General features: G+C 41.8%; 1 protein-coding gene and 1 long non-coding RNA gene across 2 annotated transcripts; one reads left to right on the top strand and one right to left on the bottom strand.

The window, feature by feature from the left end:
* Window positions 1-5686: 5686 nt before the first annotated feature.
* LOC124696835 lies at window positions 5687-13025 on the top strand. The gene is made up of 13 exons (XM_047229495.1): window positions 5687-5814; window positions 5891-6011; window positions 6726-6791; window positions 6884-7023; window positions 7827-7953; window positions 8783-8919; window positions 9750-9885; window positions 10523-10587; window positions 10689-10821; window positions 11669-12032; window positions 12106-12189; window positions 12267-12347; window positions 12424-13025. The coding sequence occupies exons 1-13, from the start codon at window positions 5687-5689 to the stop codon at window positions 12909-12911; spliced, it is 2070 nt and encodes a 689-aa protein (XP_047085451.1). The 3' UTR covers window positions 12912-13025.
* Window positions 13026-21629: 8604 nt separating this feature from the next.
* Window positions 21630-22385, bottom strand: LOC124699844. Its single transcript, XR_007001538.1, has 3 exons — window positions 22255-22385; window positions 21757-21923; window positions 21630-21674 (listed from the first exon to the last, which is right to left on the bottom strand). It is a non-coding gene; the product is annotated as an uncharacterized LOC124699844 (long non-coding RNA).
* Between the last annotated feature and the right edge of the window lie 3691 nt (window positions 22386-26076).

The following is a 26076-nucleotide window of genomic DNA, read 5'->3' as shown; positions in this document are numbered from 1 at the left end:
GCTTTCTCGTTGTTTTAGTCTTAATGTACGAACATAAAAGAGAGCAATAGGAGGATCACAAGTTTTATTTCAAGATAGATTTACTTTTGACATGAGGCATAGAAGTTGTAAGTGATCTCTTATAGACCAACACAACTGAATTGGTGTTTCCTTGTATGATTATGTTGCATCTTACTTCTAGCTTGGGGAAGTATCGGATATCACCTCATATTTGCGAGTTCTTCAACCCAAATTCGTTTCTCGCCATTATTCTTTTTCACTTTGTCACTCGAGGGCGAGTAACAACTAAGCTTTGGGAAGTTGATAGCTCAAAATTTAGCACTATTTTACCGAGGTTTTTAAGTATACTATTACTCGTATTGTCACTCATTTCGTGCTCCAGCTAGATAGACCTAAGCCTATTTTGCATACTTACGAGTTCTTGTTCATTATGAGCATCGCATATTTAGTAGTTTAGTAGGATTTTATTATGTTTCCTTTGTCTTTTACATGTTTGTAGGTGTTATAGACAACAATGCATAAAACAAGGCAAACGGGGTCAAGAGAGGGAAATATGGAAGAGCTGCAAGCACTAGACTTAGTCATTTGAGGAGTGAAAAAAGTGACATTTTCCCATCATCTCAAAATAAAGATCTAAGACCATGGTGTTGTAGTCCTCATCTATACGAGTTCAACGAGCCGAAGAATACCCAAATCGGAGTTCGTATGAGGAAATGGCGGCCAAAATACGAAAATCATCTGCAAGTTTAGCGACCATCGGTATGGGCGGGTCCACCCGTACCATGGGCCTGGACGCACGGAAAAGGCCTTTCTGGACGTGTTTCTTCACAGAATCCATCCCCGCTTGTTCCTAGACCTTCCTTAGGTCATAGGCAACGTGGGAGGGGCTGTTAGAGACCCCCTAGGCCTATGTAAAGAGGAGAGGAGCCAAGGGAGAGTCACCCCATCACCACATACCTCCACGGCGGAGACCTGCCGCCCCGGAGACTCCATAGTCGCCTCCACAAGATCTCATCCATCACCACCACTCAAGAGGAGAAGGGACTTGGATCTTGAAGGCTTCATCATCATCATCATCATCATCATCATCATCATCATCATCATCATCATCATCATCATCATCATCATCATCATCATCATCATCATCATCATCATCATCATCATCATCATCATCATCATCATCATCATCATCATCATCATCATCATCATCATCATCATCATCATCATCATCATCATCATCATCATCATCATCATCATCATCATCATCATCATCATCATCATCATCATCATCATCATCATCATCATCATCATCATCATCATCATCATCATCATCATCATCATCATCATCATCATCATCATCATCATCATCATCATCATCATCATCATCATCATCATCATCATCATCATCATCATCATCATCATCATCATCATCATCATCATCATCATCATCATCATCATCATCATCATCATCATCATCATCATCATCATCATCATCATCATCATCATCATCATCATCATCATCATCATCATCATCATCATCATCATCATCATCATCATCATCATCATCATCATCATCATCATCATCATCATCATCATCATCATCATCATCATCATCATCATCATCATCATCATCATCATCATCATCATCATCATCATCATCATCATCATCATCATCATCATCATCATCATCATCATCATCATCATCATCATCATCATCATCATCATCATCATCATCATCATCATCATCATCATCATCATCATCATCATCATCATCATCATCATCATCATCATCATCATCATCATCATCATCATCATCATCATCATCATCATCATCATCATCATCATCATCATCATCATCATCATCATCATCATCATCATCATCATCATCATCATCATCATCATCATCATCATCATCATCATCATCATCATCATCATCATCATCATCATCATCATCATCATCATCATCATCATCATCATCATCATCATCATCATCATCATCATCATCATCATCATCATCATCATCATCATCATCATCATCATCATCATCATCATCATCATCATCATCATCATCATCATCATCATCATCATCATCATCATCATCATCATCATCATCATCATCATCATCATCATCATCATCATCATCATCATCATCATCATCATCATCATCATCATCATCATCATCATCATCATCATCATCATCATCATCATCATCATCATCATCATCATCATCATCATCATCATCATCATCATCATCATCATCATCATCATCATCATCATCATCATCATCATCATCATCATCATCATCATCATCATCATCATCATCATCATCATCATCATCATCATCATCATCATCATCATCATCATCATCATCATCATCATCATCATCATCATCATCATCATCATCATCATCATCATCATCATCATCATCATCATCATCATCATCATCATCATCATCATCATCATCATCATCATCATCATCATCATCATCATCATCATCATCATCATCATCATCATCATCATCATCATCATCATCATCATCATCATCATCATCATCATCATCATCATCATCATCATCATCATCATCATCATCATCATCATCATCATCATCATCATCATCATCATCATCATCATCATCACCACCATCATCACCAATCCCCTTTGTTTACTTGGTTGTAATCTAGTCCCTAGTGTGGTTCTCATCTTGTACTATCATACTCCATTCATATGTTTGAGATCATGTTGATTGCCTTCATGTGTGACTAGTTCCTTTGTTTTTTGGGAGAGATGGAGAAACCCTAGCTATATTATGATATGAATAAAGATGATATATGGCTTTGTATATGTGTTAGTTTTCTCTTCTGATATTATATGATGTCGACCATATAATATTTGCTTTGGCCATGAGAGGAAACTACCTTTGGAAGTATGGTAGTGCATACGGCGGGGAGTGACATCCCGTGTGCGGTGCACTATTGTATGGAAGAAGGGGATAAGAAGGGACTCACAACGCTCAACAAATAACAACGGGGTAATCCCTTAATTGTGATGGACCAATAAGTGGCTTGCCGAAGGTCATTGCGGTGGTTATTCAGGGATGTGTTATGAGATACATAGTCCAACTTTCGAGCCTTTCCCACATACAACGAGCGCCAAGATATGAATTATCTAGTTTGTGTTATTAGTAAATGCTAGTGGTGGAACCAATAATCCCCGAGAACACCTTAGCCATATATTGTCATTCCCACAACCATACTCACTGCTCTCGGTTACATTTTTTTTTGTTCTTGTTACTTTTGTTTCTCAAACCACAATACAACTTTTTTTAAAACCAAACCCCACTTGGGATTTTAAGATAGCTTTTAAGTGATTTTAGATAAATAACAACAAGGGGCATTAAGATCACTACTAGTAGCTCCTCGTGGTTCGATACTCTTATTTTAAAACTAGCTGCATCTGATCTGTATTCTTGCAATTATCAGTGAGCAGATACATGCATGAAACAAGGAGTGGGCATCTTGATATAGCATCACAGAATCCTAAGATACTTGAAGGGAACGCCGGGAAAGGGGTTGTGGTTCGCAAAGAGTGGACATCTTGAGGTGGATGGATATACTGATTCTGATTGTGGGTTGGTTGTCAAGATGATAGAAGATCAACATCGAGATATTGTGTGTTTGTGGGAGGAAACTTGGTGTCATGGAGAACCAAGAAACAAACAGTTATGTCTAGATCAACATCAGAATGAAGCTGAATATAGAGCTTTATTCCAAGGGGTTAGTGAGATGCTCTGGGTCAAATATCTTCTGAGAGAGTTGAAACTTCAAAGGGAGGGACCCCTGAGAGTGTGGTGTGACAATCAATTAGATATAAGCAGTGCAAATAATCCATGACAACAGGACACGATAAAACATGTGGAAATTGACCGCTTCATCATTAAGGAGAAACTTGATGGTGTGATCATCATCCTTACCCATGCTAGCTCTGGGTATCAGATTGCAGATTGTCTGACAAAGGGATTAGGAACAAAGGACTGTAACTTCGCATGTGATAAGATGAGACTGATAGATATGTACCGCAAACACAAAATTCACAAAGTTCGAAACACCGTGAAACAAACACTTTCAAAATAGTATTTCACCATGTTATCAAGTTTTTTCAAATGTTTCATTAGCTTTCAAAAGTCAATTTTCAAATAGTTTAAAAATATATTTAATATTGCCCTTGTTTTAAAGCTCTGTTGACTAGGAATTCAGATATTTAAACGGTTGTCAAATCGGACTTTTAGTTCAAAATCTACATAAGTTTTATTTTAAATTGTGAAAGAAGAGAGAGGGACTGACACAACATCCCATTAGGGTGGGCCACCAATTTCAGCTCTGGGCCGACGTTACACGTTTCATGGAGACGAAGAAAAAGTAACCCGTTCACGATCCAAATCCCAGGCCTGGTCGTGACCCGGCCCGCTGAAAAAGCCCAAACCATGCTGATAGGCGATAGCGAAATGTTTTGCGGCGGCTGGGTGGGTGGGGTTTACAAAGTAGTACTGTACTAGGGGACTGGGGACGGGACCCCCGTCGCTAGGTCGGCGTCGGTCCCCTGCCTTCCGCCTTCTGGTCTGGAACGGCCTCGCCACCTCGCTCTCCACGCCAGTCACAACCAGACCACCACCGAAGAAGCTGCAATGGCGGCCTCCGACACCCAGGAGGGAGACGCCCCAGCGGCGGGCGGAGCGGGGCAGGACGACGCGCCTGAGCCGCAGCCAGAGCTGGTGGCGGCGGGCGAGCGAACCGCCTCCGATGACGCTCCAGCGGCGCCCGGCGCCTCCAACGACGACGAAGAAGAAGGCGGAGCGGGGCAGGAAGACGCGCCCGACTCTCCGCGAGGACCGGGGGCGGCGGGAGAGCAACCCGCCTCCGATCACGCTCCGGTGGCGCCCGCCGCTGCCGAACACGAAGAGGGCGCCCGCGGAGCGGTTGAAGCGGAGCAGGACGACGCGCCCGAGGCGGAGGACGAGCAGGACGTGGAAGAGGAAGCGCAGGAGGAAGATGGCGACGCCACGGAGGAGGATGGGGAGGGGGAGGAGGAGGAGGACGACGAGGATGCCCCGACGCACCTCCCGTTCGCGCCCACGGGTGAAGAGGTACATGGCTTCGCCTCCCTCCCACCTCCCTCTCCCTCTCCCTCTCGGTCCGCAGCGCGACGAGGGTTTTTGGGTTGCTTGTGTGGTTCCCATTCCCCACCGCCTCTCACGAGCATTCCGTCGAGCAGTTGGCGCCCGCCTCGAGGATGGCGGCCATGCCGTGCTGTTAGGGGAAACTAGGCGTTCCGTACCCCTGGGTGACGAAGCGAGGATAGGCCACACTGGGATACTGTGCTCGATGGCCATGCTGGATGTTAGGTTGTATTCTCTTGCCATTTATTGGGTGCAGCGTGAATTTCTGGGGAGCATGGACTTGCGTTTACCCTTTTGTAAATTGGTCGTGCAATTTGACTGCTATTGTTTAAATCTGTCGCACGCAATGAATCTGTCACTTCAATGTGTACATAGTTTTAGCAGTTGGAGTTTTAGTTACCTTACGCAACTACTTGCGCTGTTCCCCTGCCAAAAAAAGCAACCAATCGGAGTTTAGTTACCTTGCCATCAAGATTTCCATTTAGCCAATTATAGTAATATTGAGCTGTCTTCATGTTCAATCTTCCGGTTGGAATTATCTCATGCTATCTCGATGACACAACCACAGTTGATCCAAGCTATACCATCTCTCTTATAAGGAAGCTAATACCAAAGGGATCCCATCTGGAGAAAGACTTCAGGTGAGTGCTACTTCCAGTTTTACTTCGCATTAAGTTCCACCTGCTTTTCCTAACAATGCCTACCTCGTGCCAAAAGTAACAAGAGTTCCAGTTCTGATGATGGGGAGTCAACGCTACCTGAGTATGAGGATCAGTGGGAAGAGTGTGGGTGCATTCTGTGGGACCTTGCAGCTAGTGAACCTCAAGCAGAACATATGGTAATTATCCTGATCATTCTGTTATATAAGGAGTGTTTCTTCAATATGTTCTTCATATGTAAGGGGGTTGCTTTGCTATATGCCTGTATGAAACTCCTTTATTGCTGCTCAGATTTTTGCTAAGACAGATTACTTTGTAGCAAGCATGATGCGTGAGAGATTTTGATTGTCTTATCTCTATCTGTACTGGCTTTAGACAAGCCTGTATTTTAATATGATGTGGTTGGATTGTTATGTCAATTAGGAGAAGTACATAAGCAGAAAAGGGAGTTGTTAACTTTGATTTTCTCAGGCTTCCTTTTCTTTTGTACTTCCTTCGTGCCTTTTCCTTACTGCACTGAAAGAAAATTGATAAAGGGGGCATATGTTATCTCTCAGGCTCTGAATTTTAGTTTTCTAAAAATTTGTTCTAGAAAATTCTGCAGTATAACTTAGGAACCATATAAATTAATGCTGGTGACAACTACTTGTAAAGTTGTAATGCATATCTTATGCCATAATAACATGTTAATATCAGCAACTATTTTGAATGAAAGAATGGCTCTGTTGCAGTAAGTCAAAAGTACTTCTGCTAATTGATCTAACAGCTAGTCAAACATACAAAAGCAAAAGAAGGCCGAGATCATCACAGTCATGCAGATTTCTTTATACCTTAGTAAGTGTGCATCTTTGCTGCTAACAGCCTAATATGCACATATATTTTAACTCGTGCAGATCGATAACGCTGTACTTGAAGTGCTTCTGGAAAACCTTCGAGTGGCAGATTCTTCTCGGGTGAAGGTAAAATAGAATTTTTCCTCTGCTGCTACCTCCACTCTTTTTGCTAAGAATGTCTTAAGTATCTTGTTTATTTGAATTTTTGGTCTGTGCAGGAAGTTTGTCTTGGAATCATGGGAAACTTAGCTTGCCATGAATCTCTAGTTGACGCGATCTGTTTGGAGAAGGGTTTAATTACAACTGTTGTGAATCAACTGTTCCTAGATGATGTCAAATGCCTTTCTGAAACATTCAGGTTGGATATGTTTGAGATTAAGTCTTCTATTTCATTTGCTGGACCAGAACATCTTTAGAACTAATTTCTTCGCTGTTTTCTTTATTAGTTCTTCAGCAAGCTGTTTATTATTCTACAATTGCAAGCTATTTTGTTTCATGAAATTTAACTCTTATCATGTGAAATAGATCTGACAGTTCAGCTCAGCACACGCATAATTAATATGTTGATAACATTATTTTATGTTATTCTTGAATTTGTGCAGTGCTGTAGTGATCAGATAACTTATGAATTCAGTTTCACCACATAACTATGCAAATTCCCACATGCAAAATCACGGATACTTACAACGTACGTGCATACATACATTTGCGCATTCGCAACTGATCACCAGTCATTGAACTGCAGATGAAGTTTATTGAACATACAGCTGTTTTTGCACAAATATAACCATGTTAACAGTTTTAGTAGGTTGGTTTAATAATAATATGCGGGGATATGAGCTAAGTAAATTTGGATTATTTTTTATTGAGAACTCAATTTCTATAGTTGACGGTCAAAACTTGGCGAAGCGGCTTTCTAATTGTTCAGACTTGCAGAGAATGAGAACTTAGAGCTGAGAAGTTCTGTCTATGCTTATCTGGCTTGTTGTTTTGTGCCTCATTTGTTTTTGTCATCCATCTGCGCTATTTTTGATTAAATTTAGCTTGTCTTGGACTCTTGGTGATTGTAAAAATGTTCTTAGGAGTGAAAAGATAGTTGGAATGAGTATTGTTGCAAAAGATTGTCAGTTGTGTATCCTCATATCGTTTTTCTTAACATAGGTTGTTGGCTGCCATCCTTCGGAGCAGTGCTTCTGTTTCTTGGGCTGAAGTTCTTTTACCTGATGAGATTCTTTCACGTATGCTATGGATAATTGGCAATACAATGAATTCGACATTACTTGAGAAGGTACTTTACTGAATTCGTATATGCGATCTACTTGAATTTTAGCGACTTCTATTCTATTTTAAACTTGAAATTCGACATATATAGACACAATGTGGCTGGTTTGTTGTTTTAACTTGAACTTTACATGTGGACACAACATGTTTCTTTTGTAAGATTTCGTGTGGCAAAAATTGTTTTAATGATGGTACACATGATGGTTTGGTATATGTGTCTTTCCTGCTTAGTTCTCTTACCAGTTCATCATACAATGATGTAGTTCCAGGAAGTTGGTCATCGAATTCTTACTATTACTATTTCGTCACCCCTAACACTTGTCAGTTGTAATGGTCCAGTATGCATTGCTATATATCCAAGTTATCCAAATAATGTTAAGAGTTGTCATTTGATTCAGATCGAGTTCCTGTTTTTCATCCATGGAGTTTGCCAATAACTTGGTTCGCATTTGTGAAAATTCTTCTCTTAGGAATCTCTGAAGTTCTTGGACATTCTTTTGGTAACACTGGAGAGCCTTGAGAAACATGTGATTTCACATTGCAAATTAGCAATTTTACCTAATTTTAGTTTCAGAGATCTCATGGTCTTTTATCTACCATCTATTTGCTTATTTATTTGGAAGAAATCTTACAGTATAGAGAAAGCTTTTATTTTCATATACTCTTACTGTAAAGTTTTTGTTACCTATTATTATAACATGGTTCGATTGCAATTATCAGCCCAGACAAACTATCACAATGATGTTCATCTTATTATAATATAGTTCAGCTGCATCCCTTTGTATTTGCATATGTTCAATTGTTTGATTGTTTCATATTTGGATTACTGGGTGCAGAGCATTGACTTCATATCAACTGTCATTAGTGTCCAAGATGCGCTTGTCCAGCCCTTGCTTAAAGCGGGTTTAGTTGACCATGTTGTTGGGTTGCTAACAACTGAGATTGAAAAATCACCGGAAGAGAAGCTAGACAGGTATGGTGTATTTTTGGATTGAACTAACTTGAAATTCTGCAACATTTTCATTTCATAAAAGTTAAATGTTACATATTATGAAATATTATAGTTCAAGGTTTTGTTTAACTTCCCCCATCTATTTGGTAAACTTTCTGTAGTTTAAGAATTAAGAACGGCCAACTTTCATATCTAATGAAGCTCATCAACCTCTACACATTTAATCTTTCTAATTAGGCCCCCTTGTTTCACGGGATTCTGAACTACAGCAGTAGGAAATAGGTAGGATTGCAATACCATACCGTCCTGATTCGTATAGGATCGAATACCTCATGAATTTGCACCAAAGATTGTTTGATTGTACCATTGGAAAAACATAGGACCTTTCCAAGGGGTTGGAGTCAATGGAAATTTTCCTATGAACTCTAGTGCAAAGAAATCCTTCAAAAATATACAAATCCTGCGTAGCAAATAACTGCATAGGAAATTCTTGTAAGGGCATGTTTGGATAGGGGGCATTTTTCTGGAAGTTTATGGTATCCAGTTCAAATATGGGCAAAAGCCAAATGCCCCCCAAAAATTCTCTTTGTCCGAACAACCCTAAAGTATTTGAATCCTCAAAAGTTCCTTTTAAATTCCATTATGTCAAAGATAACATTTATTATACTATCTGTCTTCTAGTGCAAATTTTAGGTTCTTCACAGTCTTCTGAGATGTGGCATTTGATGTTTTCGAATAATTTGGTCTGGCATTTTATAGTTCTTATATTCATGCTTCTCAGTTTTTGAATTTTGAATTAACAATCTGGGACAAGAATGCAATCACTTAACCTTTTTCTCAACACATTTCAGGCCTGGTTCTCTTGATATGATCCTTCGCTTCATGGAAGAGTTATCAGCCATACACAGTGTTTCGGAAGTGATGTCGTCAAGTGACCAGCTGATGAAAGTGCTATCTGGCTTGATCAAGTCACCTGATAAGCATGAGGTGAGTATTGTGCTACCAGCATATTTGATCACCAGCCCATCTCTTAACATCCAAAAGTTCTGGTCTGAAATATTTTGGAAGAAATGCATGGTGTTGCTGTCTCCTTGGTGCCCACTTCGAGAATGACAGTCACTCTGTGTTGTTAGGAGAAATTAAGCGTTCTGTACCTTAGGGTGATGAAGTGAAGATAGCCCACACTGGCATATGCTGTGCTTGATGGCCATGCTGGATTTTATGTTGAATTCTGTTGCCATTTATGGGGTGGAGCGTGAATTTCTGGGGAACATCAACTTGCATTGTCACTCCTGCAAATTGGTCATGCAATTTCCGTTTACAATTGATTTCTATTGTTCACATTCTCAAATTTACCGAAAGCAACTGCTTACTGTGAATATGGCACTATAATGTACATAATTTTAATGTTTGGAGTTGACTTAAGGCTTAAGCAACTACGTACTATGCATGTGAACTTGAATGTACATTGTTTTAAATATTGGAGTTTAGTAACCCTGCTATCAAGAGTTCCATTTAGCTACCTTGTCACAAAGGCATGAATAGTTGCTTAACATACTCCCTCGGCATTATTGAAATATTGAGCTGTATTAATCCTCAATCTTCTGGTTCTAATTATGAGCAGTTACTTGATGACACAACCACAGTTGATCCAAGCTATACTATCTCTCTTATTCGCAAGATGTTCAGGTGAGTGGTATTATTTAATTTTCTTCCCATCAAGTTTGTTTAGCAACTAAAGCTGTTGTTGAAAATGACATGATTTTCTAACCATGCCTATCTTGTGCCAGAAGTGATAAGCAGAGGGCGAATTCTGATGATGGGGAACCATCACAGCCTGATAATAAGAATCCTTCCAGAAGAAGTGACAAGCAGAGTAGTAGTTGTGATGATGGGGACTTTGCGGCTAGTGAACCGGTTATGGTAATTATCCTGATTATTCTGCTATATAACTTCAGAGCATAAAACTGAGAATTACGCCCCCTCTTATGGCACTTTCAAGGGGAACATCAACTTGCATTGTCTTTACTCCTGTAAATTGGTCATGCAATATCCCTTTACAACTGATTTATATTGTTCACATTGTCAAAATTTCCGAAAGCAACTGCTTAGTGTGAATATGGCACTTTAATGTACATAATTTTAATAGTTGGAGTTGACTTGAGACTAGTATTTCGTATAAAAATTTATCATCTTTAATTTAACAGACAAAAATTCCGTTTTAATATATTTTAGAAGAAATGCATGATGGCGTTGCCTCCTTGTTACTGAATTATTTCAGTTCAGTTAATTCATAACACTTAAGAAACATACAGTTCATAATTTTTTATTGTCAATAAAATCACTATTCTTTTTTTATTTTGGAAATTTGAAAAGCATTATTTGCCTCTCCAATATGTACATTTGATAAACTTAACCTTGCATCAATTCTTGTTAATCCCATCCAATAGCCTCAGTGGTGACCTAGGAACTTTTTGCCTGAAAATTCTGTGAATATGTAGTGTCAAGCATGTTGATTGATTCTTATTCACAAACCCTGTTTCAGTTGCAAGCGTGGTAAGCGAATTAATCTCAAGTTAGTGATTTCTCTACGAATAAACTTGAAATTCGACATATATAGACACTGTATTCGTTTTATTCTTTTAACTTGAATTTGGACATATATCGAGTTATGGACACAACACAGCTAGACTATGATTGGGTTAACTGACCTAATAAACCTATGATTATAAGAAGGAAACTGAAGTTCTGACTAAGGCATCTCTTTCAGCTTCAAGCTAAGAAGCACCACTCGTATGTAAATTGCCCCAGAGCGCCATGGAGTACTGTCGCCATCACCTTTATGTTCTTTGTTGTGATGGGCTATAATGTTTTGGCATGTGGAAGTGCCAGGCCAACTTGTGAGGTCACAAGTCTGGCAACAAATATACAGCAGTTCTGTGCTGGTAACCAACCAACATCATCCTGTTGTGAGTCCCTTAGGGCTGCGGCAATGAGTCAGGGCAAACGTGGATGTTTGTGCATAGTAGGAAGTTCGCCTGATGTTATTACAATTGGGTTTACCCCTGATAATCTGGTGATGCTCTATGCTCAGTGTACTGAGCATGATGATGGGTTTACATGTGAAGAAACCGGTATGCACTTTGCATTGAGATGTTTGTATTTTTGAAATTTCATGAGTTTGTGCTGACATTGTTCTTATCACAGTAACAGATAAACAAGACCATGGGAAGCATATGCGACAACATGATTTCGAGGATAATGGGCATGCCAGGGATGAACGTGAACAAGGTACGCACCAGTTGCTATGTTTGTGTCACATGAAGTTTTCAATTCTGTGCTGACATTTGTTCTTTTCACAATGACAGATGGAAGAGATCGTGGGGAGCCTATGCCCCGCCAGAAGAGACAGCATGATGATCAGTATGACGGACGTGGTCACAGAAAAGGTATGTACCACTTGCATTCTGATGTTTGTATTTGATTTTCTCAATTCTGCTGATATCTGTGGTTCTCACTGTTTAGATCAAGATCGGAAGCATGAGGTTCAAGATGAATTGTATCGCTCTAAGAACAATGAACCGGAGGACAAAGAAGCCAGGCACCAGCGACAGCAGCAAGGAGACAATGGCTCAACTCCGTATGGGTACGAGCCAAAGTCTCATGGTGGATCTACCATTGCTATTTTGTCAGGCTTTGTTGTGTTGGCGCTGTCACTTGTAGGGGTTGCACTTGGTCTACGTTACCAGCATCGCCATGGAAGGAATCTTCGGGAGTCTTTGCATTTGGCTGCCACAGCTGTTCTGCCAGTATTGGCTGCACAAGCCCGACTGGCAGCACCTGTTGATTTAGCTCCTCGGCAACCAACCCCTGCCACCCCTGCGTTGGTGAATGGCATTCCTCTGCCTCATGTGCAGGGACCTCCACTTGCATTCTTCCCTGGGCCAGTGGAGGTAGTATCTTTGCTAGCGTATATAGTACTAGATAAAATGCGCCGCAGCCTTATGGCATAGATCTGTAACTGAAGTAAGACTGTAGATATACTGTTTGCTTTGCCATATGAACAATTTGGATGACATGAGAATTTGTATCTTTTAACGATATGAAATATGGATGCCATATGCAAAGTAACTTCACCAACGATATATGATTATTAATTCTCTTAACTTGGTACCCATCTGGAATGGGTGTCTAGTAAACTTGATGCTGTCCATAGAATTAATAAGAGCCCATGTTAAATATGTTGCTGCAGTGTTTTTTTTTTCTTTCAATATTAGATGGGAGTGGAGTTTGCGTCGAGATTGTTGAGTCGGGAAAAATTGAATGAGGTTCGAGCAGTAGTAATTGAAGAATACACTGTCGGTTCTGCGCCTGTTCATACATGTGGCCCATGGTACATTAACAATCCGTGACGGAGAAGGGACCAGGCGGCTAGCCCCGATGATCTGGACCTGCAGAACACGTTGGTGGAGCTGTCCTGGACCATGGTACATGAACGAAATTAGGTATACCAGGGCGCCATGAGTTTGGGATCTGAGCGGTGAAATTCCTCTAGAAGAACATCGGCTCTTCTACAAGGTGTGGCCTCCGGCGACTCGACGAGCGGCTAGGCAGCGGAAAGAGGGGCATACGCTGTAGGACACCGGAAGAGAGCGCCGCTTCACCGGCGACATCAATGGACTCCCCTTGGATCTAGTCAGCAGGTTCGTTGATGCAATAATTTTAGCCGCCTGTGCGACAAGGTCTTTCTTCTCCAGCCTTGACAGGGCGTTTTTGTGTCTCCTTTACAGTTTGGCTATCTAACGGAGACAACAGCTAATGGTGCAGTCCCAGGAGAAAAATGGTGAGTGCGGCTATGTCAGGTCAGTTCAGCCGGATCGATCCGTGATGGGCATCGTTGTAGCAGTAGCCGGCGCGGATGAATCAGAAGCTGAATGACAAGCTAGATCCGTCAGTCTGCTGGAAATATGAATCCAAAAGCTCCGGGACTGACCGAGTGGTGAACTTTAGTACCCAAAGTTGGTACAGTTTAGCATTAGGACAGTGTGAGCTGAATGACTAACTCCACAGATGGTTCGTCAGTACCTTTTGTTACCTTATTTCATTGCGTCCACATTGTCGGTAGTACAAGTTCATTCAAATTGGGTACAGATTTTGTATTTGTGGTAGCTGGTACTATGTCCAATTTGGGAGGTGGAGGTTAGAAAAAATGCTGGAGCTAGATCAGAAACAGCTGACTATAGTAGTTCATAAATATTGGGTACAGATGTTGCAGTGTGGTCGATGTCATTATATCCAATTCATCAGAACATGTACATGTTTTGACTCCCTGCGATGCCAGGAGAAAACCATATAAATATTGTGGTACCACAACATGGACACAAAATTTTAGCAAATCTGATTTTGGCTGTGATGCTTACTCGTGCAGGGTCTACCACGGGATAGAATACCTTGTCCTTCGACAGAGTGCCCTTGAGAAATCGATCCGTGATTATGCATACTATACCGTACAGGCGGATAGGTCTGCTGAAGGGAAACCAACAGCAGAGAATACTATACCGTACCGGCGGCGCGAGCGCCCTGCAATGATCATGTTGATTCGGATACCGGATCCATCCTTTGCGAGCATCGTCCAAGCAGTGGCATATGCCAGCGACAGAGGAGACTGGCAGTGCACCGTGAATATGAATGGAGAAAACGACAGACTGGACAAAGAGGTAAAAATTTCTGCCCAAAAATATGTACATGCTTGCATCGCGAGAGCTGCGAAAATGTCTGCTAGACTGTATCTACATTTATTAGTACACAGTAATCCAATAATCTAAAATTGATAGTCTGATATTAGCAACACATGGAAAACAGGTTAGCAAGAACGTTGCATTCCTAGAAAATTATTGATAGACAGACGCATGGATTGTAGTTCAGAGATTTATTTGTATAAATGATGCAGTCCTGTCAAGTTAGTAACGAGAAAGGTTCAGAAATTGTATGTGGAATAGCTGGACTGTCAGCCATGAATCTGCCGAATTATGCATTCCTGGATATGGACAGAGATGTTCAGTTATGGCGTAAACCTGGGGGCAGAAAATGCCATTCAGAATTAGGACTATTTTACAGAAACATTTGGGCATGAATTTGCAGTGCTGGCTAGCTGGTTGAAAACAGGACATATTTTGTACTCGCTGCAAAGGTGAAAACATTGAAAGAAATTAGTGCGCTCTCTCCCTTCGAAAATTAATTAGGCACGATTTAAACTTGGTATACTTGTTTCGTACCGGTGCAGGTTAACGGTGGGTCTAGCCCCGCCGGACAGGGCACCATGTCCTTCGAGATCCAGTGCCCTTCGAGCCTAGATTGGATGAGGAAGACGCCATGGATGGTGTGGATGTCTGAATTTGGGAAGAAACCAAGATGGCAACCGTGGTGCTCGATTTTAACAAGACAACGCGTGTGTTTATGGGGCATCATCTTCTAGGATAGCTGCACTGTGTTAGCCATCACCAGCAGCCCCAAGCATTTCGGACACCAAAAGTGTTAGTTTCGGTTGGGGCCACAGACACTAAAATGGGAAAAAAACAAGCGCTTGTCCGTCGGGACTGCCCAGCAGCCTGACGCAACTTTTTTTTTGATAATTTATATTGATAGAAGGTTTATTTTTCATAGGGACAAAAAAGGGAAAACATAAATTAAATAGACTAAATTAAAACCCTAGCTAAGTTAGGAGCGCGCCATGGCTGCCTATTTCTCATCGCCGAGGTCGATGAAGACTGGTGGCTCCCATGGCCAGGGCCAGTAGGGTGCCGTCGAAGGACCAGCTGTTGGCGCTGGCGTAGGAGCAGCTGGAGGCGACGTACGTGCTGGTGCGGGAGGAGGGTTGAGTGTAGGAGTGACTGGATGTATCACCGGCTTATCCCTGTACTAGCGTGGAGTCTCGCGACTGGGTGGGTTGAGCGTAGGAGTGACTAGATGTGGTAGAGGATATGGTATGAGAAAAATCCAATTCGATTCGATCCGTTTACACCCCTAGCCATGCTATTGGCCGAGCTCTTCGAGCTCGCTCTAGGCGATGGCTAGCTCCATGGCCTCCTGCTTGGTCAGTTTTGACGGCTGGATCTCCATGCCCTAGTCGTTGTGTGCCATCGCGTCGGTGGGGTGCTTGTGTCGGTGGGTGTTTGGCGCGGCGTCTACGACAATGGCGGCGGCGGCTAGGGTTGGAAGACGGGGAAGAAGAGAGGTGCGTCAGTGGGGTTTTAAGGGAGGCAGCGGACGCGCATTGAAGACACGTGCGGGAGGTGGGTGGACGCCGCATGGCCATTTGCCGCCCTCGTCGCCGCTTTGGTTTTCGCGCGAAAGACCATTAATGCCGACGACCAACCTTCCCGCGTCGTTTCCAATGCGAACCGTCGCCTCCTCTCGCTGCCAAGGCAACCCCACCCGCGAAAACCGACGTTTCGCGAGGCGCCGGCGCATCACCATTCGAGCCCTTCGCGAAGGGGCGCGTTCTGGGACGCGCCGGTGTGAGCCTATTTTCAATACTAACCCTCAAAATGCTATCGGAACTGCTATCGGGCTGCAGGTGAAAATGCTCTAACTGGTTTGATTATGTTGAGGCGCTTTAGATGCCCTTAATCAACGTGTGTTCCAAAGTACCATTATTCCGAGGATACATGCGGTCCAAGAAAGACAATTTGATGCTCCCACCATCTGTACCGGCAGTTATAATCGTATTCAATGTGATGGCTAGTGGGCCAGGAGACACTGCTCATAATCTGGATACTGAGACCAATACGTGACAAAATACACACAAGAGCTTCCATGTGGCGTGAACTCTTTGGTTCAGGATGCGGGAGCATATAGTCTCGGGAGCCAAAGTGGATTTCCGCTAGATATCTCCACTAATATAAAAAGGGAGAGAGAGGCAGATCCAACCAATCTGAGCCCTACATGCACAAGATTTAACGACCCAAAACTGCCCAATGTTGAGGTGCTCAACGCGTTGAGCGCATCCCCTCCAATCCCACGTCCACAAATAATCAGGTAACGATTCGCTAATCTCCACTAATATAAAAAGGGAAAGAGAGGCAGATCCAACCAATCTGAGCCCTACATGCACAAGATCTAACGACCCAAAACTGCCCAATGTTGAGGTGCTCAACGCGTTGAGCGCATACCCTCCAATCCCACGTCCACAAATAATCAGGTAACGATCTCGTTCAAAAAAAAAAATCAGGTAACGATTCGCTAATTTAATAAACGCACCATACCCATGGGTCCATGACGACCCTCTCCCTTGCGTCCGCGCCGCTGCCCATCCTCTACGGCGGTGTAGCCGCAACCCATCATCCATGCCTCCACTTGGGCCTCCGCACCTTCCGCTCCACTTGGCCGTCGAGGACGCAGGTGCCCCAGCCGCCGCCCCAGCCGCCGCCGAGGACGCAACTGCCCAGCCGCAGTCGACGAAGAAAGTGCCCCAGCCACCATCGCGTATGCAAGTGCTCAGCGGCCATCGACGAAGCAATTGCCCAGAGCCCCAGCCGCCGTTGAGAAAGCAAGTTGCCCAGACGCCGTAGAAGAACCAAGTGCCACAACCGCCAAGGATACTTGCACATGTGGGTACAATACATTAAGCCAATTTCAAGGTTGCTGCATCTATTTACATACTGTCTCCATAATACTAGAACATGAATTTACCAATTGTAAAGAAGTCACCGGTTGCTTCAAAATTTGCATGGCACACTTGGACGAAACCCAAAGGATGTATCTTCAGACAAGTTTGCTCATGTTCTCCTGATGTAGTTGCGCAGATCAACCACCTGTTGTTGCACAATTAGCATGTTTGTATTAAATCAGCATGTCGGTATCTTATAAATTAGAATCAGCATATCATTGTCTTATTCAGTTTCTACAATCTGCACCTGTAGCTACTAATCCTAAAGAAATAATTGATTTTCTACTGATGAATGAGATGAGATGCAACCAGATATAATACTGAAGTTATTTTGTTCTCCACTAAAAGATTTCCTTTGAATTTTATCTATCCCTGTTCAGTTATTGTAAGATTTTCTTTATGACATGATGATTTGACCTCTTACTGTTTATAGATGTACGATTGCATTGTCCTCGATTCAATAAAAACTTTCAGTTTGTGCAATTGTACTGTCCCACATTCTTTTTATATGTTTATTACTGAATGAATATATTGTTCCCCCATGATTTCACATTGGACCTTTTTAAATCACAGTTCTTGCACATGAAGAAAATACAGCCACATGCGTCCCCGTCTGCATCAGAGGAGCACTCCCCACTTAAAGATATAACAAACACGCCTATAGAAAAGAATGCCAGCACCTTGAGTGTACAGTCGGGAAAGAAACTGAGCTGGTATGCCCGATTGTCTGATGAGAAGAAAGCGGAGTACCTCCAGAAACGGCGTATAGCCCGTCAGCAAAATAAGGAAGCACCTCTGAGGCTCTGATTAGTTTTTAACTCCGAGCATGTATCTCAACATGCTTCGTCGTTACCAACTTACCATTAGATCAATGTACTCCTGTGAGCACTGTAATCAACACACATAACAATGGTACAATCATGCTATGTTTGTTGATCATCTATTCCTGATTTATGGGTTTATGATTTCCTATTGTGTACCAGATGGAACTGATATGCCTGTAAGCTCACTGGGGATTGATCATCCACGTGAAGAAATTATTGTGGGCGGAAGAAACGGAGTGGTCAGAGATGGTATGCTAGCATATCCAAAGATAAGAAAGAAGAATACTGCAAGAAACAACGGCTGGCCTGACTCCAGAAGAAATCTGAAGCTCATGTTGTTATGGATATACCCCCAATCCTCTATTGTTCGTGTTTCACCTGGTAAGAATACCTATAGAGTAAACTGATGAATCATCTAATCGGAGGTTTATTTGTACATAGCCTCTTGTGTGCCAGGTGCAACCTATACCCGTGTAATTTCCATGAGTGTTGAACATATATTACAACGTGGGAATGTGGAACATAAAAAACAGGTGGAGAAGTATGGTATGCCCGACTATCCGAAGATAAGAAAGAAGAATATCTTTCCGGATGAGCCATCTACAAAAGAAAACTTCAACTCTTGCTGTAAATGTTGAAGTACCTCGACCATCCAACACGTAATTTTTTGCTGGTAAAATACCTCAACTTGCTAAATGGAGCTGGACATATGAAAATTAAATTTTGTTGTATCATACAGAAACCCTAGGAAGCACGGATACTTGGATACGTATCCAATACGTGATACGGGGATACCGCGAGACGGCAATTTTTCAAAAATATAGATACGGGGATACGTTCATATATATGTAAATATTTAGAAAAATAAAGAAATTAAATATTTCTCATAGGATTAACATGGATGTGGATGTTTTCCTCCACATCCAACATAGATATTTTAATAATTAAAGAAGTAAAATTCATCTCTAGAAATCACACGAATCAATAGCTAGTAGTTGGGATGTATTTCATGTAGTTGGTTCTGTTGTACGTGCTCTAGCTCGAGCTCCCAACTAAAGATCTGTTTGATGGGATGTACTAGTATTTGCCCGTTTCAAAAAAAGATGGGATGTACTAGTACTAGTACTCTGAATGGAGGAGGAATGAATTCAGAGATCAAAATCAATTGTTCGATACGATAGGGATGGAGTGGAGTGGAAGGATCAGCGGTAGAAGATGAGTGGACGGTTGGCTGGCTCAAGTACCCCTCGAGTATCGCTCGAGTATCCCTTGGGTATCCCTCATGTGTCCGTAATTTTCTTATTTTTTTAATTAAAAAATTAGCAGATAAAGTATCCGGGCAGTATCCCGTATCCGAGCAGTATCCGATACGGGTACGGCAGAAATGCAAAGTATCCGCGCTTCATAGCAGAAACCATGTCCTGTCTAGAGTACCATTCATTTCGAATGATCTATTTGTTCAATTATGATTAGCTTATTCAGATATATTTGAGGCTAAGATGGAATATTTAGTGTTGGATTTTCATAAAGCCTTCATATACACAAATGTTACCAGTATCAAATGTGTAAGTAAAATTAGCATGTTTTGCACATAGATAACATACAAGAGGAACAAATAATACATGATGATAGTGCAAATTCATCTATTGGCGAAACAAGCTTACTCAAAGATAGTAAAACCAGAGTGTAGTAAAATATACACTAATTCAACTGAAGAAATGGATATTACCAGGATGGTACTTTCATACTGAAAAGGATATGAAGAATACATAATTTGTTAACAAAACATACTTGCTCAGACTGTATGTGGAAGGCTTCAAGCCTAGACTTCAACACCTCAGCCTTTCCTTTGAATTAAGAGGCTTATTCATGTCTTCATCAAGGATCCCGGCAACCAGTCATCAGAAACAAGCTCTCCCTAAATAAATGCAAGACAATGGAATCAACCAAATGAAGCTTATGCTGTTTTTAATTGCTATTTTGCTTTATTCTTGATACACTGCCTTGTTCATAGCTTCTTTAGACTTGATCCCCAGAGGAGTCTTAGCAGCGACAGCAGCCCTAAGCATATCACCAGTGGCTAAATGGCACAAGCAATATTCATTCTTAATAAGGGGAGAATGTGTACCCTTTCCAGAGCTAGGCGGACGAAAGTTTCTCTAACCGGACTTGCAGAATTCATAAAACTTGTATGTCAAATTGCCCAAGCATAGAACAATCTAGAATATAAGAAGTGGCACTTTTTATATACAATTAAAAATGAAGCGGCTAATTAAGCAGTAAATGTATCAACTTTCTTTGCTAACATAAGGGGGTAAGCAATTCATCTTCTGAAAATTTAGGTCTAATATTCCCGGATTCAGCTTCATATTTATCTGAAGGCACATTTGAGCTTGGAGCAGGGCGCCGGCTCATGATAGTAACCCCTGTGGATTCAGCATCATCTCCATCTGAAGGCACATTTGAACATGGAGCATGGCAACGCCTCATAATAGTAACCCCTGTTGACTCAGCGTCATCTACATCTGCAGTTGACTCTTTTTGATTCTTTTTGTTCATCTATGGTCATGCTCTCTTGACTATCAATATCGACAGCACGCAATGAATTGCATAGCTTTAACCACCTTGATGCAATGCCCTGTTGAGAAATTACATAGTTTGGTTGCATAGTAGACTGTAACTGCATAGTAGACTGCAACTGCTGATGCATGGCATTATAACCAGGTTCAGTGCTCCATAAATAGTTCGGATGCATATTAGACTGTAACTGCTGATGCATGGCATTAAATCCAGGTTCGTATACATCTCTTTTTTCCACTAGGATCTTCCATGGCATTGAAAAAATCTTGCAAGGACTCATCGCCGGGATACATGGAAAGTACATTTGGATTAGTGTTGTCATAAGGAAGCAATGCTGCATTCTCATATAATCCACTCAGCTGCGGATTCGTGTCATCTGCACAAAATTTAAATTGCCTAACCAGTTTGAATCATCTAGGAAATCACCTTGCAGAGCAAACAAATTTTTTCGATAAAGGATGCTTTATTACTTTAATAAGCAATTACATCCAGCCTCTGCAAAACCAGGATGCACATAGCCGTTTTGTTGTCTCAAGTCCAAAAGGATAAATAATAAAAACTAGACGAGATACATATCGGAACGATGAATCATATAACGCCTAAAGTGTAGGTGGGGCATCTATCCGTAGACTATGCTGCCACCCATGTAGGGAAAAAGTATCCCTCACCGTAGCCTCCAACCGTGTACAGACCTCCGTAAATAGCTGTCGGTTCTCCAAGCAAACAAATATAAGTACGCGGACAATAATTATAACATATACAGTAGACACCCAAAAAAAGTATTACCTGCATAACCCAGTTGTTGTCAAACTCAGTAGGCATAATCGCAGTGTCTGAGTCATACTGAACTTTAGATGTTGATGATGAATGCTCTACTGGATCAGCAATTGTTTCGTTCAAAAAATCTTCCACTAGATCACGTTTCAGAGTGCCACAAAAATCAGCTGAAGGTCCTAGAAGGGAAAAATCATTCAAGAGAGCATCTACGTCATGCTCTAACATGGGAGCAGAAAGGGTTGCGAATTCATCAGAACGAACATTTATCTTCTGTCTAAATCAATTAACTGAGTCAAAGATCTTATTCCGCATGTGCTCATTGCTATGTGCAAAAGCACTAACTCCATTCTATCCCATGGATCATGCATCTCAGTAAATACCAAAAGATCATTATATTTACATAATAAGCACAGGGCATATCTTGATTCTTGAATCTTGAGCCTAAGCTGAATCAGATAATCCTCCAACTGCAAGAAAAAAGAACAGAGAAAGAAAGAAGGATGTTACCTTCTCTTGAGAGGATGAACCGGCCTGGATGGAGTCCCTGGAGGGCAGGCTAGGGATGAGGCGTAGAGCAGGGGCTCCGGCCGGAGGTGGTCGTTGGTGGAATGGGTCCTCCTGGTCGTGGGTCACCCGTCGAGCTCGACGATGTGGAGGCGTCGGTCACACGGGAGGCGAGATGGGGGGAGCTGGAGTCGGGTGCCACAGTGAGGAGGGACGGGGTGGGGAGAAGTAGCACGGCGGCGTATGGTCTCCGGTCACGAAGCTGGGGGGCTCCGAACGTCCGGTCGCCGGCACAGGCGGTGGGGCAGATGCAGGGTCAAGGGATGAAGGGAGTGACCGAGTGAGTGTGATTTTTTTTTTACTTCGATTGGGATTTGCTTCAGTCTGTTCAACGATTGAGGGCAGCGTATTTGTATCAGGCCTGTCGGCCTTCGGGTGAGCGTGGGCCGCTCTTCATACAAGCTTCAGAAAAATGATTGCCCTCAATTTGTTTTATGATTTTAAACGTTTTTTTTTTCGAAGAATGATTGTCCTTATTGAATATGTATCAAAGTTTGTGTCATAAAAATCCATAATAATGCAGGTCATCTTGTGGTCCGTGGATGTTAAGCTTCATGCAATATTTCTTGGAGGATATTTTATCCGACACTCCTGAACGTGTATATATATTCGTTTTGTATCTTCATACATATTTTAATCATATTTTTTTCAGAACTAACATTGATTACTTCTTTATTAATATAGGTCACTATGACACATTTTAGAAGCAAATTAGTTTTTATCTTAGTAGACTCGAAATTGAATGATCATGCAATATTTCTTGGAGGATATTTTATCCGACACTCTTCATTTTGTATCTTCATACATATTTTAATCGTATTTTTTTCAGAACTAACATTGATTACTTCTCTATTAATATAGGTCACTATAACACATTTTTATATGATCACCAATTTTATGTGGAGACATGTGGGTGGATCGTTTATTACACGCGCTCCTCGATCACATGGGCGGGCATGAACTCATTTAAAGTGGCTCTTTGTAAAAATCTTGCTTAAAAGAAATAAAATTTTATTATAAACTATAATATGTGTGTGGCACGTGCACCTTTACTAGTACAAGCTAAAGTGGTTGAATCTAAAAAGCCTATAACATCTTATATTTCCAAACACAGATAGTAATTGACAAGTTAAATTGAATTTTTTTCATGTCCCGCTCCGTTGCAACGCACATGCAAGTTTCCTAGTATAGGATAAAGCAATATAGCTGCAGTAGTAAAATAATGTTACTCGGGTCCTAGTAACAAGCATTAAACACAGAAAAGGTGTACCAACACTCAAACATGAATATCTTCAACACAAAAACCTTAATCTCGATACATATGGGTGATTACATGATCAATCTCCTCCAAATCCCATCCACCTCTTATGTCTACAGAGAACTAATCACTCATTGTGATGGAGAGTGAGCCCATGATTGTTGGTGATGACGTTGGAAGCGATGATGATGAAGAAGCCCTCGAAATCTCTCTCTCTCTCTCCGGGGTGGAGAACAGAATCAATCTGGCTCCCGAAACAAAGATCGTGGGCTCGACGGCGATTTGTGAAACGTCTCGTCCTCCCGGGGGTAGGTTTTTAGGGTATATAAAGAAACATGTGAAGGGGGGAGGTGAGACGATGATCGAGGGCCAAAAGGCCGTAGGTGACGTGCGTAGCCCAGGGGGTGATATCTGTGCTCTTTTGAGCCCTATGGCACCTCTCATCTGGTCCAAAGCTCCAGGTCATTTATTTGGTGAAAAACTTACGTGGTATTTTTTACCAATTTTATTTTTTGCGAAAATAGACAGAAACAAGACTTTTGCTAAAAATAAGGTCATATTTAGTAGTTTTATCCAAGTATGGTGAGATTCCGGAGCAAATACTTCAGCAAATTATTTGGAAAAGTAGATACATTTGAGATGTATCACTCGCGCAGGTGAAGCAAGTCGAGGACGACGGTGACGATGATGACCTCCGCGATGCTTGGCGAGGCTCTAGACGGCGGCGAGAGGAGATGGCCGGAGGTACTAGGGTTTGCGATTTTCAAAAAAGGACGAATAGATAAGGGAAATTGGTGACTAGGGTTTCTGCCTGGGGCACTGACATTTTATAGACGTTTCAAAGTCGGTAGCAGGGATCTTGGCGTAGTCGGTGGTTAGGGTGCTACCACCGAGCAGCTTGCAGGATCGGAGGTGTAAAACAATCCCTCACATCTTTCTGTCTCTCGCCGATGACTTTTTGGCGATTGTACCTTGTCACCATTAACATGTCGACCTCCGCTTGACGCTCGTCCAAACCAGCTTTCCTGCCTAGTACTACCTCCATCTCAAAGTTTAAGACTTATATTTTTTAGAAAGTCAAAGTATGTCAAGTTTGACTAAGTTTTTACGAAAAATCATTCACATGCAAAATACAAAATCAATATCATTAGATATGAAATATATATTCGTACGTTATCTACAAAATATTATATTTATTGATAGATTCTTCTTAAAAAAATGGTCAAACTTTGCTTAATTTGACTTTTCAAAAAAAGTCTTAAACTTTAAGATGGAGGTAGTACATGCGAAGAGCACATGCAGCCCGGCCAGGGGCATCACATGATGTCACACTTTGTGAATGCGCTAACTACGTCTTACCATGCTATTACCTGCAAGTACTCGCCCCTCCCCCTCGTCCCTTAGTAGAGCAAACAATAACAACATTCACAACAAAGCATAGGTATGGCTGATCAAGGTTAACCAAGCATAGAGAGCTACAACACGTAGAGGTGGAGCAGGGGACCGGGGAGTGGGAAGGCGAGGCTGGTCGATCAAGGTTCCGGCTTCCTCCAGTTTGAAGGAACAAGAGGCTGCTGGATGACCCGAACAAAAAGGTACTACATATTTCCGTAGTCTATATTTTAGCTTGTTGTGACTACCCGTAGATCCTTAGCTTCCTAGTAATCCTTACAATTTCCGTAGTCTATATTTTAGCTTTGTATAATCAATAGAGAGAAAGCGAGATAACCCGTCGGTAGAGATATACATTAATGTAGAAATCAAACGACGTCTATGGAAAACATACGTACAAACTGAATCGGTATAATGCTCCGTGCATGGACTGCCCATAGTCTCTATCATGTTAAAACCATCCTAACCTTGTGATCGAACAACCTGTTTGTTTCGAAGGAGTTAGCGAAAGGGAATGGAGTTTGAGGGCATCCAGCCAATTTAATCTCTTGTTTGTTTGAGGGTTTTGGGAATTAAATGGGATGAGGAAAGGGAGTTCTGTTCTCTAATTCCTGCTTTATTCCCTACCAGAATTCCCAGTGGTGTCAAACAGAGGATTGAGACTAAATCACATAGTCCCATGCCCAATCCCTCAACTAACTACCTTCTCCAAACTCCCAATCCTCTTCCCCCTGATTGCCAAACACGTTCCAAGAGTTTCCCTAAAAAAAACATGTTGCAAGAGTTAAGTTCTAATCTTGACCGTCTATATTTCCATTTGTTAAGGGTTGTGCCCAAGCGTGATAAGATAAGATCTACTCTTCAAGTTTTCAGCGTCTGTTTTTTCAGGTAGCCGGGGCCAGCTCGTCTTCACCATGGTCATCAACGTGAAGAATCTCGTCTTCTGGTTGCTTGTAGGATGGCAAGTCTCTCCGCTGCATGCCATTGAACAATGCGCGATGATGTAAGCATCAGATAATGATTGATATTGTTTTGTTGCACGCTTGTTTTGACTGTTTGTTCTTTTTTCTGTGACAACTAGGATTTTCGGAACCCGCGGGTGGTCCATACGGGCG

This window comes from Lolium rigidum, chromosome 3, assembly GCF_022539505.1.
Source record: "Lolium rigidum isolate FL_2022 chromosome 3, APGP_CSIRO_Lrig_0.1, whole genome shotgun sequence".
In the NCBI taxonomy this organism is placed as follows: Eukaryota; Viridiplantae; Streptophyta; class Magnoliopsida; order Poales; family Poaceae; genus Lolium; species Lolium rigidum.
The sequence above is the reverse complement of the archived record's forward strand: the minus strand, read 5'-3'. Positions and strand labels throughout refer to the sequence as shown.

Bases quoted from the DNA above. Each gene is read 5' to 3' on its own strand.
- LOC124696835 (XM_047229495.1), top strand. From the start codon at position 5,687: ATGTTCAATCTTCCGGTTGGAATTATCTCATGCTATCTCGATGACACA. The intron at 5,815-5,890 runs GTGAGTGCTACT...TCGTGCCAAAAG, and splicing joins CATCTGGAGAAAGACTTCAG to TAACAAGAGTTCCAGTTCTG. The intron at 10,588-10,688 runs GTGAGTGGTATT...ATCTTGTGCCAG, and splicing joins CTTATTCGCAAGATGTTCAG to AAGTGATAAGCAGAGGGCGA.